General features: G+C 37.8%; 2 protein-coding genes across 2 annotated transcripts; both read right to left on the bottom strand.

Annotated features, from left to right (window-relative positions):
• Positions 1–10,447: 10,447 nt before the first annotated feature.
• Positions 10,448–11,802, bottom strand: LOC113576776 (lysozyme C-2). Its single transcript, XM_027009069.2, has 4 exons — positions 11,593–11,802; positions 11,142–11,300; positions 10,690–10,765; positions 10,448–10,592 (listed from the first exon to the last, which is right to left on the bottom strand). The coding sequence occupies exons 1-4, from the start codon at positions 11,717–11,719 to the stop codon at positions 10,526–10,528; spliced, it is 429 nt and encodes a 142-aa protein (XP_026864870.2). The 5' UTR covers positions 11,720–11,802; the 3' UTR covers positions 10,448–10,525.
• Positions 11,803–14,806: 3,004 nt separating this feature from the next.
• macir (macrophage immunometabolism regulator) lies at positions 14,807–17,728 on the bottom strand. Its single transcript, XM_027009059.2, has 2 exons — positions 17,643–17,728; positions 14,807–15,870 (listed from the first exon to the last, which is right to left on the bottom strand). Exon 2 carries the CDS (start codon positions 15,861–15,863, stop codon positions 15,231–15,233), a length of 633 nt encoding a protein of 210 aa, XP_026864860.1. The 5' UTR covers positions 15,864–15,870; positions 17,643–17,728; the 3' UTR covers positions 14,807–15,230.
• Between the last annotated feature and the right edge of the window lie 649 nt (positions 17,729–18,377).

Raw genomic sequence — 18,377 nt, 5'->3', positions numbered from 1 at the left:
ACACAAGAATGGCTGAAAGATTCAAGTAGACGCAGCATTTTGTTTTCCAAACGATATCTATAGTTGTCCATGCCTGTCCATGGGTTGACTCTGTGTTTGTGTGATTTATTTTTTTCAGAATGGTTGCTTGCAGCTTAATGTCGTGCTATTACTGAAATAACATCTTTTACAATGCCAAGTACAGCGATTTTAAAGGGCAACCAACATGTGCTCCCCCAGACTTGGGGGCGGAAAGCCTATCCAAAGCACCTCTGGTGCCAAGGCTGTTGTTTATAGCATAGTTCTTTTATATGATAAGGAATTGATCTTTCTTCTTTCTTTGTGACCTGAGTTGCCATGGGATGGCTTTGATTACTGCATGCCATTGCAAAAGTAGAATTTTGCTGGTATGCAGGCATATGGGGCAAACTGCAACCTTTATCAAAGTTAAAAAGGTGAAAATTGCCTAAATCAAATAATAAAATAGGGCTCATTCAGATCTGATAATATTCACCTGTTGTCATTGTTATACTGTAACAGGAGAAAACAAACTGTAACATTCCCAATAGCTCCAACAGTGATGCATGCTACAATAAGCAACACCTAATAATTGTTAGGTATCCCTAATAACAGGATGGAAATATGAAATTCACAGTGATTATATTAAATAATTTCCATGTTAATGATGGTCAAAAGTTGACTGAACATTAATGAATATATTGGAAGTGAATGTGTATTAACAGTCCACAAGTACACTAGACATATCCCATGTTGTCAGAATCTAACCAAGACTAGGGAAAGCCTGGGCAAATTACATTTTTCCTCTTTCTCAATTCAAAAAACAAATGATCTCTGAAAAATGTTGTAGTGATTTAAGGTTGAATAAAGATAAATGATTAACAAGGCCATCAACTATTCATTTGCTGTAGTAATAACGGGAGGCTGCTGTGCATGGCACAATGAGTAAAAAGTGGAGGAGGAACAGCCGCAGGAGGAAGAGCACCTGTAGCAGTAAATGTGAGTGATGTTCTATATCTGGCTCCTGGGCTGGACATGGATGGTCATCTCATAAAGGCTGGCTGAGTCATGCTTGGCCCATGCCTTCACCTGCAGGCCAAAAGCATGGACACAGATAGGTGGAGAATGAGCAGGGTTATTTTTTAGAGCATCTTGAATCAATACACTAACTTAGGTTAAAGGATGTGGGACGTCAACATATAGGCCTACGTGAGGTTATCCAAATATCCACAACAAACAGAGCAAATGTCATAAAACAGAAAGTAATTTTTCAGCAACAATTTTTACACTTGGTGGGTACAACATAAAGAAAGAGACCTGTATAACTGTATTTAATATTACATGGTGAATACTCTTTACTCTTATCTTTACAATAAACCAGTCACTCTTCTGTCTAAACTTAGTGCCCATTTAACTTTTCATGTTTACAGAGATTATCTCCATACAGATTCCATGTCAAGAGTCCATTGATCAGTATGGCTCAGGACGAATGATAGTGCTGAAAAGGGGGAGCTAGATTCCTTCTGTAGAGAAAGCACTTTTTCAGATGAAGAGGAAAAAGAGACCGAAATTCCTTGCAAACAGAGTTCGTCCAGATGAAGGTATTAATGTCATTCTTATGGAGACAAAAGTAAGAAAACTAGCTTTACAGAGCAAGTGGATAGGGACATGGGACTGAAGAGCACACATTCACTGACAGTTGATGATTTTAGACAGTTCAGCCATCCCAAAAGACTTCAGTTAGAGAAAAGTCAGCACTGTAATTGCAGTCATAACATCCAAAATTAAAAGCATGAAGTCTGACATGACACTTGATATCAGTGAGGTCATAGATTCAGATGATTCAGATATCAAGACCTTTCTACTTCAACGGAGGCAAAGGGGAAAGAAGACAGTGACTGGTTTTAAGAGTTAAGAAACTAAATGATCAAATAAGGAAAGCTCTGTCCATCCTTACTCACAGAGACAGCAAGACAGCAAACATCAAATGTGGAAATGTGAGCTATAAAGTCAGAATTGCAGAACTGAAGAAGGATGTTAAAGACTTAGCAAGCAGTCCAAGCTCAAAAAGCAGCTAAGTAGACATAGACATGGAGCAGGTGGCTTCTCATCATTGCCCAAAAGCAGCAAATAATACCTCATGGTACAAAAAGTGGCATTTCTCTATAGATGAGGGAAAATCTCTAAGGGAAGATAATGAAGCATAACAACGGCACTGACATCACAGACATCAATGTTAAAGAAACCAGTTTCATAGTTAGGCCTAGAAAAACGCACAGGTGTGATATATCGGTCTGGTAATGGCCAAGAAAGCATACCTTCATTTTCCTCTGGATCGCTTTCCTCATTTTTCATGCAGTCACTGCCTTCTCAGGCAAAGAGAGCAGTCAAACCTACCTGACGTAATTGAACCTTTACTAAATTTGAAATCCTCCTTGAACACTGGCTATGTACCTAAATTATTCAAATTAGCAGTAATCAGACAACATGTCAAAAAATCTAACATTGACCCATGTCAGCTGTCAAACTACAGGCCAATCTCAATCTTCCATTTATTTCCAAGGTCCTATAAAAAGCTGTAGCTCAGCAGCTAAGATCATAACTGAATCAGAACCAGATACATGAAGTCTTTCAGTCAGGGCTTAGGCATCATCATTGTACAGAGACAGCACTGAGTAATTAATGACTTGTTGTTGGCTTCTGACCAGGGTTATGTCTCTTTGCTTATATTGCTTAATCTGAGTGTAGAATTTGACACTTTTAGAATTTGACATTTTGCTAGACTCAAAAATGTTGTTGGGTTTATGGGAATATCCCTTTCCTGGTTTAAATCTTATCTAGCCGGTCACTACCAGTTTGTTAACATAAATGGAGATTTCTCAGGGTTACAACAAGGTTAGCTATGGTGTCCCACAAGAATCTGTACTAGGGTCTCTGTTCTTTTCTTTATATATGCTCCGTCTAGGTGACATTATACATAATCACTGAGCTAGATTCCACTGCTATGCTGATGATACTCAGCCAAACCAGAGAACATAAGTCATCTTAGTATTACTGAGGAATGCATAAAGGATGTCAGACACTGGATGTTGAGAAAGTTTCTCTCACTCAATCTTGACAAAATAGAAGTGCTTCTATTAGGCCCACAGACAGCTAGGTCCTCGCTCTCTAATTACCAAATGAACCTCAATGGTCTCCCAATCACATCTTCTCTAACAGTTAAAGATTTTGTAATTATGGATTCCAGTTTCTCGTTAAATTAGCATCAGGTACAGAGACCTGCAGTTGAATGTGTCACCAATGGTGTCTGAGTTGCCAACAGTGCAGCTGGAGGTCCAAAAGAAAGATTTATATACAAAAGAATGCCACCAGCTCTCTCATACAACATTAATACCACCCTCCACAAGTGCTTCCTCAGTCAAAAGCACAGAGACTACAGCGAGAACAGCCAATAAGGGCATTTTCTCTGAGCATGCTGGTGATGCTTCTACAAAAGATATAAGCAATGATCAAAAAGCGAGCCAGAAAGAAATTCTGGCATCAAAAGTGTTTTACAAAAGTGGTCAACGGAAGACTGGGAAGAGTCATGCATACCTAGTGCCAGGTGCATTACATTTTGTTAATATATATGCCCAGGTAGACCCAACTGAACCATGAACAACCAAATGGCAAACAATATCATAAACATTAGGACACTGTAATTCACAAAAATGGCTGAAAAAAACTATTGTGCTACACTCAGAGGAAGCTAACCTTGCAGCTGAGCATAGAGGGATTATCGGCATGTTGACAAAAAAGACACAGAAGAGCAATTCAGGTCAAAAACACCGTTTCACTTCTAGGATAAACAGTCTGTTGTATCTAATATGCAGAACCCTTTAGAGCTAAACTGATTTTCTGATATAACCTAACACGCAATAATAATTCCTGTACATAGAACTACTAACAGTACTGCTCAATTATGAGAGTATTTAGGGCTTGAGATGCAATTAAGTAGGAAAGTTCTATTTTCTTGTATATAATTTTACATTACTGACATTTCAACAAGATCCTGATGTGTTGACTCTGACTATTAACTACAACATTGTATCCCTCACATCCTGTCGAGACCTGCCTGTCGAGGCTACCTGCACAAACATACACAGTCCAGCCTGCTCAAAGGAGGAAGAGGTGGTCTGTACTTGAGTATGACTGCTGCCTTTAGTACTACAGAAACAAAAGAGTGAGCTCAGCTTTCGTTTTCACAGTTATAAGGTGCTATGACCTGGTCTATATCAGGCCGTAAACGGTATCTGCTGTGAAACGTGTGTGTGTGTGTGTGTGTGTGTGTGTGTGTGTGTGTGTGTGTGTGTGTGTGTGTGTGTGTGTGTGTGTGTGTGTAAATGTGAGTGAAAAATAAATGACAGAGTAAGCAAAAATATAAGGTGACTTTGTTTGAACCTGTGCAACATACCAGTTTAGATGTGACTCAGGGCAAAACAACAACACTGGAACAGCTTTATATAGACAGAATGCAGATAACAGATGCCTGTACAGTCTGGAACATAATAAGATCCAAACCAGTGCTCCGGAATTATTTTAACAATAACCGCAATATCTGCACATTAGAACCCATCATCTTAAATAGGAGTAATATTAAAGTTCAAAAACATCACTTGCAGAGGGGACCGGTAGGATAGGTGGGTCAGGATATTTTCCACTGACGTCTAATGGATTCGTTACAGGATGAAGGAATAAGCCATGTGCTCTCAGCCTTGAAGCTGGAGGGGGCAGTAGTGGAAGCTAATGTGAGTCTGGGGAAGCCATTTATGTTCAAATACTGCCCCATGTCTAGAAACCCAGTTTACTATTTTGGTACAACAAGCCAGAAAATGAGAAGGTGACTTAGTTTATGTCATCATACAATTTTCTTGCTGGACTAACCCCCCTCTTCAAGAGCATTTAAGATTTGTAAGTGCTATTCAAAGATGAGAGTTTTTTTCATTTTCTTTCTTTATTTAAAGTTGCATTTTCCATGGCCTCCAGCCCGGAGCAGTACACCCCTTTACTCAGGTAACTGTGACTCTTTGAACAATTTATTAGTTGTTCATTATGCTTTCTTAAGTCACAGAACCAGCTGGTAGGAGGTAAAAATTGTAGGCTACCAAACATAATGAAAGCATATGCATAATGACAGTGTATGCCACACATGCAAACATAACCCCAGGAGTTTACTGATGAATATAAAAGAGCATTTATTCAGAGTAGCTATTCAGAACTACATAACAGCTTCAGAATTCCTCATAAATCTGTTTACATGTAGTGCTACAGTCCCATCTAAAACCTTCACAAATCCTGATATTATGGTATCGGTTCACTGCTTGGAATGGTACAATGGGATTAAAACTAGTAGTATACTACCCTATTGAGTTATCTTTTAGTCTTGTTGCTACAACTGAAGAGAAAAAAAAAGAGAATCTTTCAATGCACATTGTACATTCCTCACTGTTGTAGTGGCAGATCTAGGTTTTTTTAAAGAATGATAATGGCCTGTCATCTGTTCAAAAGCTCAGTATTAGGTAATCTAATCATATAATGTTTGAGGTTTCAGTAGCATGCATCTCAACATATGTGCCAAAAAAAAAAAACAGCACAGAACAAAGCATAATGACTGTTTTTACAGTAAGAGGAAGGCTAGAGGGAAGTTGTCATGGTAACAGTCAATAGCGTAACCTTGGTGAATCACATTGCAGACTCATATGTGGGTGGATGTGACTCACCACAACTCCAACCTGCCTCAACTGGTTGTGAAAACCCAGAATATCTGCAGGACAGAAACAAGGACTAATGCATGTTAAAAGATGGCTGCCTCTTTTTCTATGCTGGGATTCAACTGACTCATTTACCGTTTGATTATAATGTATATTTATAAGTGTCCATGATAAATAATTGTCAAGAAGCAGAGGAGATGTATTGAACATTTAGAAGTAATTTATGATCTCTGATCATGTGTAAATGCAGTCATTGGATTCCGTTACAGCATATGTTGAACATATCAAGCAAAATTATTTGCTAAAGTTTCAAACACTAAACAAAAATCTAAGTATATATATAGTATAAATATCATGGCAGACTGTGCATCATGTGAAATTTGCTTCAGTAGCCAAGAAGTAAGCAATATGTTCCTAGTCAGGATATGGAATAGATTGTGTGGTTTGACTTGCACTGTGTTTTGTTTGGTGGCCGGGGAATTTATCTACATAGTTATACAGCGAAGGAGCAGACCCTAGGATTCAAGAAGTTCACCATCAAGCTGAAACCCCTATCAGAGGAGTTCAAAGTGTTCAACCTCTGTGCTGAAAATCTCAGCAAAAACAAACAGTACCTAAACAGACTCCTTCCTTGTGATTATTAATGTAACCTAATATTACATAATCAACAGTAATTATGTAAAGTGTAATAACTCTTTTTCATTAGAGAATGTGAAAATAAAAAGTATTGTGTAGTATGAGCATACATTATCATTTTTATGTCATTATCCTTTTCCATGTTTGCAGGTGGATTGCAGCAATAAGGACATCAGTAGGAAAATGGTTGCTATCAGGCAATTTAAGATTACATGAGTTGCCCACCAGAGGGAGCCAGAATCTGAGCAGCCTATTCCATTCCAGTGGTTCCTAGTCCTCAAAACCGCCTCTCAGCACACCTGGTCAGCTTATTTGTTTTCTACTGATCAAGCCCTTTATGACATGAATCAGATTTGTTAGAGGACCGAGGCAATGAAACTGCAGAAAGTCATTGCTTTTCTGTGGAAAGTGGGAACCACGCTTATCTGAACCACCTGCATATACGTACAGATAAAACTGATGATCATTGTGAATGGACATTTGTATTGCATCCTTGCGACAGGACAGAAACTGATTAATCATTCACTGTTTTAATGAAAGGTGCCTGGTGACACTAAACACAATTAGATGACACAATTAGAAGTAAAAAGTAGCCTACTACCTTCTGCATACTGCACTCAGTATATAATGCATACTGGTCCCTGAAGTAGTGTGTAGTCTGTGACAAACGCAAAGCATACTGAGGTCACGTGAACGTAAGGTTCCGCCCACTTGTGAAAGATTTTCTGCCACCGCTGCATGATGCGAGGCACCGTTGTCTGCTCCTTTCATTTCCAAACTACTGAATTACTGACAAGATACTGACATTTTGGCATTTCAAAAGAAAAAAAAAACTGGTTGCGGAAAATCTTTCAAAAGCGGGCATAACTTTAATACGTGTGACCCCCATAGTATGGTTTGACTTTTTCAAAACTATACTGACATATTCAAAACTATACTGCATACTACTGCGGGGACCAGTATAAAGTATACAGTATATACCGAGTACAGTATGCAGTAGGTTATTTCATGCATTCCATCTCCCTCATGACTTATTCGCGAAGTATTGCCAGCGTTTCTGTTTTCCTGAGCTTACTGTGTGGGTTTTTCCTGATCCCGTTTTATATGTATTTCTGTCTTTTCTGTGTTTTTTATTTATTTGTTGTGGTTATTATTATTATTATTATTATTATTATTATTATTATTATTATTATTATTATTATTATTGACCTTTTGCACCTCAGCCTGTGTTCCTGGTCTTTTGGTTTTGAGCTGTTTCTGGACTCGTTGGATTTGTTAAAGTTTGATTCGATTTCATTTGCAAGCATCTGCCTGATTCTGTCGCGTTACACGTATATATTATATATATCATACATTTTTCATATCCTAAATTTTTCTTTTGTATTTTCCTTGATGTCCACCTACAACATTTGCGTGACTTTATGTTTCAAAAAGCAAAGTTCATTTTTACAAATTTTCCAATCTCTCTTTATCCCTTAGAATTTCTGTTACTATGCCTTTAAGGATATAAGACAAATGAGTACTAAACTGACTGCATTGTGCCACATTAAAAAGCTCTCTGAGGAACTGTTCTCATGACGGTAGAGAAACTGATTCATAACAGACTGCTTTTGCAACTTAGATTCCATAATATGGCCTGTATGGACTGGGGGAGTGAACAGTGTCTTTTGAAACTTTAAAAATATTTACTTATTATTTTTACTATATGTTACTACATATTACTTTAACACATCTATTATAATCCTTATTTTCACACAATTTGAAACATAATTCTAAACATAATTATAGAAATTCCACATATTCACACAGATTCCACAGATGTTATGGCTGCAGAACTTGCCATCAGAACACCAGTAACGATTGTTGATCTGGAAAATCCCATAGTCCGTTGAATTATCATGGTTGTAGTTGATGGCTTTCAGGGTAAAACTGCATGTCCTCGCGTGTTGCACTCACCCTTATATTGAGCATTGTTTAAGGACATTTGTGTCAGACTTGTGCTCAAGCTATGTATGTTCTGAGGTTTGACTTGCTATATGTTGCGATTTGCTTCTGACACTGACACTTATGAGAATCTGCAGGTATGCGTGGCTTTAGTGGTATGTAGGTATACATAGTGAACTGAGGATCAGATCAGATCTTACAGAGCTGACTGGTTAACTTTTTTTCTTTTCTATAAAAACACTAATGAAAGATCAAAGTCTCATATAAATTGAGCCAGACACTCTTGATTTCTCATGTTATACCATCTGTAGTGTAATAATAGGTTGGCTAGCAGTGTAAGATGTTACACAATCTCACCAATTCAAAGGAATTCTGAATGGATGGAATGTTTCTGGAATGTAAAAAAAGTTTATGTACCGATCAAGAGCACTCCAAGATAAAGATTAGGACTTTAGATATTCTGTGTGGTCAACAAAGGTGCTAGGGCTCTAACATAACATTATGGATGCATGTGACCCTCTCCAAATGAATTATTACATACAGCTCCAGAGCAAGATACTCCTACTCAGATGCTCTTACTGGTTTACAAAATCTTCATAAAGTAGGACAAAAAAAACCAAAATCCATTACATTTAATTTAGAATGGAAAAGAATAGATGTACTGAATCATCCAGATATCAAAGAACAGCTTTAAGCCCTTTCTCCCTAGACAAGTTCTTAAAAAACTAATCAAAGGTAATGTAGTATTCTGATCTGAACTGCCCTCTTCTGTCCAATAATCTGCAAGTAACCCACATACTCAAAACTAAGATTAAGTTGCTTTAAGACCAAAATCAAAGAACAAACCAACAAAACAAATAAATAAACCCTCCAGTGAATAACATGTATGTTATATAAATTATTCTGCATTTGTTCATCAGAATATGGCAGTACTGATTCTATTGCTATAATTATTACTACATTTCTGCATTTTATTTCAAATATACTGAAAGGCAAGACTCACAGCAGCTTCATTACACCACAGAACCACAGACAAAGTACAGTGTAATTTTTTAATAGAGTGTAACAATAAGTGTAACTGTAAGACAAATAATAGCAATGCTCAGCACATGGACACACATTAGAACAAAGAAAAAATTGAAGAGCATCTGGGTTATAGAACACAGGATTAATGAGGCTCTGTTGCCATATGTCCATGAATATCATAAAACAATCAGTGGCAAAGAGTAGAAAAGGCTGACAGGTTGTAGTATGTGTTTCAAATAAAGAGCTCCAGGCACTATGACCTATGATAGCTCCTTATGTATTTTTGTCCACTTAAGTGCACTATATATTTCAATGCTACAAATTAAAACATTTAAAATGGAAAGGCAACATTAGGCCTACAAATGAATAATACACTTTTGGATTTTGTCTTAATGTTTACATTAGTTGCACGAGTATGTGTTATCTCAAGTGATGTGAAAACTAAAGAGCCATCAAAGCCAGTAGTAAAAACCTTTTGCATGTTAGCAGAAAACTATGAGCAGGGCATTGCTTTTGCATTACCACACTGGTGAACAGGGAAATAGACTGGCTCACTCCCAATTTCACACAAAATGGATGCAGTGACTAATCAGTATGTAAGTAATGGGAAAGAATGAAAATCAGTAATATTGCAGTCAGAAATTTACAGACAGTGGTTGGTTACACAGATCCATGAGCAACACTGCCTGAAACATATATTCTGTCATATTTAGGTGCAATTGCCATTAATATTACTATCACTGTTAATTCTGAATGGTTAATAAAATTGATGGGCTCTTTATATGCAGCAGTATATTTGTATATTCAAGCAATTTATTGTTTTTTTCATTACATTAATTTATACTGATGATTGTATTTTTCATTTAATTTATTAGATACATTTTCCATCTGTGATTCAAGTTTTTTCACACTTCATAACCTTTGGTGAAGATGTAGTATAGCATTATCTTCTGCTTCACAAGGACCGTGTACTTGGTCAGTGATCTGTGTCACAAATGTTGTCTAATCCATCTAATAGTAGCAAAATATAACATGAATGTTTTATGTTTATCCCAACATGTATCGATATGTTCAACAAATATTCCTAGAACACATTTAAGAAGAGCAAATATTTCTCATGGAGTTTATTTCAGTCAGTGTGAAGTACATAATTTCAGTCCATCATTCTTCATTTAAACTCCACAGCCTTCGATGTAAATGCTTACATCATGACCCTTGCAATAATTACGCCAAGCATACCTTAAATAAATAAACAAAGAAACCAACAGATAGATATTCATATTAAAGATAAATAGTCATATTAAAGATAGATATTTATATTTATATTTAGTCTTACCATGCTTTGATGCCCTGCTGTTTTACTATGGTCTTAGCACACTGGATGGCTTTTAAAATGTTGTCAGTGAGTAATTCTGTTTGAGAAATTGAGTGTTAGGACAATGTCATGAGTCCAGCATTGTTTACTACTAAGATTTTCTTAACTGATACAAAAGAGTAATTCAGAATATGTAGCATGTTCAAGTGAATTGTAGCAAGATATGAAACTTTGAACTGTGTTTGAGGTCAAAGTGGTGATTGGCTGCCCTGTACAGTGCCACATTCAAAAAGCACTCTGAAGAACTACAGTGGAAGTGGGTGAAGTGGGTGGGGTTAACTGCTCTAGGATGAACAAGATGAGATATGTAAATGAGGTTGTTCTTGAGACAGCAGAGTGATTTCAAAACAGTGATTTCAAAACAAGCTGTTTTTGCTGCTTAGATTCCATAACTCTGGGAAATGTTTTTTTACCAGCACAGGAGACTCCACAGATGTTATGGCTGGGGAACTTGCCATCAGAACACCAGTAACGATTGTTGATCTGGAAAATCCCATAGTCCGTTGAATTATCATGGTTGTGGTTAATGGCCTGAGTGTTGTAGTTGGACTCATGTTTAGTCAAGCAAACCCCTATTGAAGGATAAAAGAATAGTTTGTTTTCTTAGACATATTTCACATCTTAATGCAAACACAACAAATCTAATACTCCACATGTGACGCAGTACACTGTTGACTGTCTATATCATGCATATTGTGGTACCTCTTGTGTAATACTTACAGTGTGCGCAGCATCATACACCTCAATTTCACTGCATTAACTACTCACTCAAATATAAAAAGAAACAGAAATTCCTCTGTCTGGACCAGATTGCTTGCACAAGGGAAAGATATGGAGAACTTCAATGCTGCTAGGACTACTCACAGTTAGCCAGACTGACACCTTCGTAGCCATCCATCTGAGCTGCTTTCAGGGTTCTGGCCAGCTCACATCTCTCAAACTGCTTGGCACCTGAGAGCACCAGAAGCAAAAGGAAAACCATCGTCTTCATTTTGTTGCAGTCTGGTAGTGGATCTCTGGGTGTGAAGCTCTGGGTTCTGCACTCTCTTATATTGTATTTCCCCTTATACAGAGCATTGTTTGAGGAAGTTCTGTATCTTCAACATTTTTGTCATGTTTGTAGGAACTTCCTCAAACAATGTATCATTTTGAAGTTTGACTTTCACTCTGCTGTGATTTGCTCTTAGCTAGCTATATAATGTTGACAAAGATCTGGTTTAATCTTACTGGTATTTATTTGCTTCACTGCTATAAAAGCAAAGCCTTTTATAGTTGAGACATTTTGATTTAAGAATATTCTTAAAACTGACCCTTATGAGAATCTGAAGGCATGTGTGGCCTTGTACATAGTGAACTGAGCATCAGATGACAGGAAGTCTCTGCTCCCTCTAGCTGGTTTCCTGTGATCCATACTCCCCATGATTGAACATAACTGAGCAAATGTATATTTTCCTCATGTACAATAATCTTCAATTAGCTCACACACTTAAAACTAAGATTAAGTATCTTTAAGCCCAAAAACAAAGAACATATATAAATAAATGAATAAACACTTGAGTGAATAAAATGCACATTAATTAAATTATTCTTCATTTGTTCATCAGAACATGCCAGTACTGATCCTATTGCTATAATTACTATATTTCTGCATTTTAATGCAAATTTCCTGAAAGACTCATAGCAGCTTCATTAAATCACAGAACCACAGACAACATAAGTGTAGTGTTTTAATAGAGTGTAATAGTAAGTGTAAGGTTAAACTTAAGACAAATAATAGCATTGCTGAGCACATGGACACACACCAGGACTATGAAAAAAATGAAGAACCACTGGGTTACAGAACACAGGATTAATGAGGAACTGTTGCCATCCGTCTGTGAACATCAATCAGTAAAACAATCAGTGGAAAAGATCAGAAAATGCTGACAGGTTGTAGTACGTGTTTTAAATAGAGCTCCAGGCATTATGACCTATAATAGCTCCTTACGTCTTTTCATCCACAAAAGTACATTATCTATATACTTCAATGCTACAACTTAAAATCTTTCCAAAATGTAAGCATTTTACTTTGTCCTTTGAAACGACATTTTCCATTTTTCCTCCCCACGTTGAAGAATTCAGCAGGTTAACTTTTTATGCCAATGCAGAAACAGTAAAAACATGTTACATCACAAACAATGATATGACAAGGTTTTCTTTTAAGCCTTTAGAGTCCAGGAGCAGAGTGAGACAATGTGAAGGCAACAGTAGGCCTGCAAACGAAGTCTTAGTGTTTACATTAGTTACGCGAGTATGTGACATTTCAAGTGATATGAAAACTACAGGTCCAGCAAAGCCAGTAGGGAAAACGTTTTCCACGTGAGCGAAAAACTATGAGCTGAGCGTTGCCTTTGCATTACCACACTGGTGAACAGGGAAATAGCCTGGCTCACTCCAGATTTCAATAAAAGTGTCCAATGCCCTAACTTTGCAACATATGGTACGTGGCAGAGCTCAGCACATCAGTTTTTTTGGGGTTTTTTTAATTACCTTAAGTGGCAAATTGTGGCATGCTCAAACCAAAAATCACTGTATTACCAAAACCAAAAATAGAAGTTATCCAGTTGAGTGTTCAGTTAGGACAGAAGGAAACCAAGAAACCAACATATCATGTTTGATATCCATGAGTCCAAGCTGCTCTTCTCAGTGTTCATAAAAGATATCTACAATAAAGGTATGAGAGCAAATATGAGATTGGGGGGGGGGGACCCAAAAAAAACACAACAAGTATTAAATAACCTGTTAATTAAAGGTACAGTTAGGACATAACCTTACATTACACTCAGTCACACTCATCCCCCTGATGAAAAACTGCAAAACATGTCTGGAATAAACAAAGGCATTGTAGCTTCTAACTAAGCACTCTCAACAATGTTTATCCAATCACTAAAAAGAGCATTGCGTGTTTGATACCTTAACAGCCCAATGTACCTTTAAACTTTAAAGTCTCAAACCATATTAAGAAAAAAATAAAACAAATTAAACAGATTAGGAACCAAGTTAAAATTCCTTTACAGTGTATTAAACTCAATTTCAGTCAACTTTTGAGGATTAAAAAAGAGCTATGAAAACTGTAGACATACAGTACAAGGCATTACTTGAAATCTTAAACACCAGAAAAAGCAATGTAAGCTGGCCTTAAAACCCCACTGCATGCTTTAAACAAGTACATCAGATTCACACTATTAACTGTGGTAGTGGTAGGTTAGTAATAATAGTCAATAAATATTATGCTACTTTATAGCTTTAAATAGTAAGACACAACATGAACTTGTATCATGGCAAATATTATGCCTGATTGGCACCAAAGTATGAGCAAATAGAATTAGTTGTTTATAAGCAAGTGGCTTATTGGGTAAAAACTGTGGATATGATTGTCTGGTGTTAAACAAAAATCACATTTTTGATCAAGTTTTCCCCAGGACACCTAAGGTTCATCCTTTGGTTTGTTTTAATATAAATGCTGTGCACCAACACAAGAAATGAACAAAAATAATAAACAAAAAACATTGTGTATATGGACATACTTAATGTTCCCACTGGCCATATACACTCTTTGTTTTAGGTGCATTTTAAATGCACAAAAGAAAAAAAAAATCCAGACCATGAAGAATTACGTAAAATCTGGACTAAAATCATCTCAAATTCAGTGTCCTGCGGTGTATAAAGCACAGATTGAGAAAAGTGGAAGGGGGATTAATAGTGTGTATATGAGGTGCTAATCTTAGCTCAGGATCTCTGAAGATAAGCTTCTCCTACTTAAATCCTCTAACATCATTGCTTCAAATACCCTCCAGATTGTGTAACAGTCAGTGTATTACATACAGATTCTTGCCTGATGGAGGTAAAAAAAAAAAAAAAAAAAGAGAAAAAGAAAAAAGAAACAGGGCAAAAAGGTGGAGGTGAGCTCACCCACTGACACATCTAAAGATGCTAAGAAGCTAATGCTAAAATGCTAATGGTAGGAGAACGCCATGAACTATGATAAACAGGGAGAAAAAAAAAAATAATATATATATATATATAAATAAATGTCATAACAGTGAGATCCAGTGCAGAGCATACATACATTTTTGCAAAGAGGCATTTTCACACAAAGGTATGTGACCTTAGCACAGGCGTACACGCACATACAGTAGTAGCAATTGTTAAGCATATCATTTATTGCTAATCCTGAATGACCTCACCCTCATATAAACGGATCCCCTTGACACACACACTATTAAAACAACTTTTGTTCACAGATTAATGTTTAAGTTAGTCGGGCCTAGACAGTACCTCATAGAACCTTTTGGTTAACAAACAGTTCTTAAAATAACATTAGTGGCCTATGGGCGCTTTACTACAGAGACTGCCTATGATCTGAGTGGAGAAACACGAGGCCCAAAACAGCAGCCAAATCCCTCTTGGCAAGGGGCAGGGCAGGGCCTGACGAAGGGTGTGCGTGGCCCAGGAGCAGGCGCTCATGTCTTGTTCCTGGTGAACATGCGCTCACCCCGCAGCGTGAGATGCTGGAGCTGGTACTGCAGCACCTCAGTGTCCGCTGGCTCCCTGAGACTCATCTTGTCCAGGTTGAGGTAGTCCAGGGACTTGGAGTGCGCCCGCTTACCCTTGAGCAGGCAGAGGGGTAGGGGGCCATGCAGGGCCTTGCTGGGCTCCCCCACCGCCAGGGACCTGAAGCAGGCATCGCCTGAGCTGGGCATGCGTCTCCTCCTGCGCCCGTTGATTGCGGGGATATCGTAGGGCTGGTAGTAGCGGCTTTTGGTTTTGTAAAGGCGCGAGGCGCGGTGCAAGCCCAAATCCACAGGCTTTTTCATTGGGCTGGGCAGAGCCTCAGCGCCACTCTTCTCTGGACTGGACCACTTGTGAGCCAGTTTGAGAAGCTCCTCTCCAGTGGTGAAGCCCACCAAGTAGTTGGAGTTCATGTGGAGGATCTGGTAGCCTGAGACTGTGTTTTTAATGGGTGAGCAGGGGGTACTGGAGCAGCGTGGTTTGTCTACCTCTGGCTTCAGTGTAGCTTTGACCTCAGCTGCAGGTAACACGGATATGGGTGCCCTAGACACACCACTGACATCCATCTCCATCTTTAAAGACATGACCTGGCTATAACATTGAGAGAATGAGAGAGAGAGAGAGAGAGAGAGAGAGAGAGAAAATAATAGTAAGAATGGGACTCTATGGTAGAGAGATATCTCTACCAAATCTCGTCAATGGCGACCCGGTAAATCACCCCATCCACCTATATATTCATAAAAACAATTCATATTTGATGCATTCACATCATCTGCCACCCTTGAGTCATAAAACAGAGATAAATCTCAGAAGAGTGTCCATCTGCTTGAATAACATGGACATATGGTCATGTGAGGTGCCCTGCCAAACACATGGTCTGTAACACCAATGACAAAAAATGAAAATAAAATGAAAAAAACTTTCAGCACATGATATTAAAACAAACACACAAGCAGGACTACATGTCCTATTGCACTTTCTAAAGGACACCATTTTGATATTATCCAACTCACTTTGGCTAATGATACACTTTATTCACTTTATTAATTTTATAAACAATGCATTTTATTATAACCTGACTGTAATATTCAAATAAAATGTTAATACGAAGTTACTACCTACAGCCTACTAAATATGATGTTACTACCTACTGGCCAATACAGATCAGGCAAATGGCATAAAACTGCATATATTGCCAGACTATAACTAGCCAGCTTCATTTATCATTCTTCTTAACACCGACTCTCTTACATCAACGAGGCATAATAAGGATGAGTAGTGGACCTTTTTTTCAGGACTATGCAAGACTTCTAATGGAAAATTCCCATTAACAGAATAATTAAATACCAAATGAGAGAAACATTTTATGTTTCTGTGTAGGAGAGATGCTTAAAATAAAATTAAAGGTCGGTATTGCTAACGGATCTCCAGAACACAGCACAGACGTGTTTACAGTCAGAGCACTGCGAAGCATGGTAAGAAAAGTAATGCTATTTAAAAATATTGTTAAAAAGCACCTTTTCTATAACACTAAAATCTGAAGTTTTATGAACTAAATATGTCTTAAATATGAAAGGCCCTCTGTCTGAGTAGCAACACAAAAGGTTGTGATATAGGCTCACCATAAACATCTCACCATAACCACGTTGCTGTGTTCACAAACTGAACCGAAACAAGACGACACAATTTAACAACGCGAATTTTAAATGATACATATGCCTAAATACATATATTAACATATAATGACATATACTGACGCTAACAAAACGTCGATTATAATCCGATTGAATGGTATTTTTGTTGCATTTCCAGATTTAACATCCTCCCAAAACACCTGTCATCACCTGCTGTAAGGAAGCGCTTTCGAAAAAGACGCCTTATGATATTCAAATAATACCAATCTCACGACTAATTCATAATATATGTAGATATACTAATAACGATTAAATGCCATTCTGTGGTTTGGGGCCCTTTCAGCCAGATCTTAATGCTAACAGTCGAACTCCATTGTGAGGAGGCCGGCTCCATCCTAATGCTCCGTTAGGGGAGCGCTGAAAAACGACAAGATAGTGAACATATTACACACGGCATTACCGGAATCTTTTTTAAAAATTAACTAAGCATTAATCAATGCATAAAAATATATCGGGCTTAGCTCGGGACTCCACCATTTTTCAACAGAGTAAATGGAGTAATGGCTGAAAAATACCACTGCCCACCATTTCACTGTATGACTATTAATAGAGGGTACAAACGCATGTCTTATTGTGGGATGCAAAGAAAATTGAAGTTAACGAGACATGGTATTTCGTGATCGTGTTTTTAACTATCTAATGGATAAACGAATAAAAGTAACAACAAACCTGTTCAGCTAAGCCAGCTCGGTACGCACACGCCTTCGCTTGTCTGAGCCAGATCCTGTCAGTGTGCTAAAGCAAAAGTGTGTACGCTTCCGACAACTGTCACGTGATTTAGTCAAGCAACGTCGTCCTGACCTCGGCTGTACACACAGGAGGAGCACGGATGTTAGGTTATGAAAACAGGTTCCGGCCATAGGTTTAAACTAGGCTAGGGCTAAATTATCTTACTGCCTTTGCCATCTGGAAATTTATTTTACTATAGATTAGGTCTAGATTTAATCCACGTCCATGAAACTAATTAATTCTCGAAAATGTAGATTTTTGGTACAATACCAGAAAAATATGCTAGAACTCCTTTGCTGAAAAGCTATTTATATCGTCTATAATTGGTTTGGAAACCAAATACATGTACTCAGGAGGTTACTCAAACTGTCCCTCACCCCTTTGACAATTTCTGTAGCTAAGAAGCATAAACGTAACAGAGACAGACAAACTACGTGTTGCCCCACCACTGTAATCAATGTCTGCAAACGTTTTGCAATGTTACTGTAAAACAGGATATCTAACGTAGCTATCCTGTTTGAAAAGATCAAGACGTTACATCTGTACTACAGCCTAAAATAGTACACATAAACTTAGAGCAACTCGAATGACCCATGGTAATGAGTTTACTCAAATAGGAAGCTTATCTCCAAAGACAGGATTTAGTGTGCACATGGCCAAACTTCTAACCAAGGA

This window comes from Electrophorus electricus, chromosome 17 (assembly GCF_013358815.1).
Source record: "Electrophorus electricus isolate fEleEle1 chromosome 17, fEleEle1.pri, whole genome shotgun sequence".
NCBI classification, from domain to species: Eukaryota; Metazoa; Chordata; class Actinopteri; order Gymnotiformes; family Gymnotidae; genus Electrophorus; species Electrophorus electricus.
This window is presented reverse-complemented; position numbering and strand designations above follow the sequence as displayed.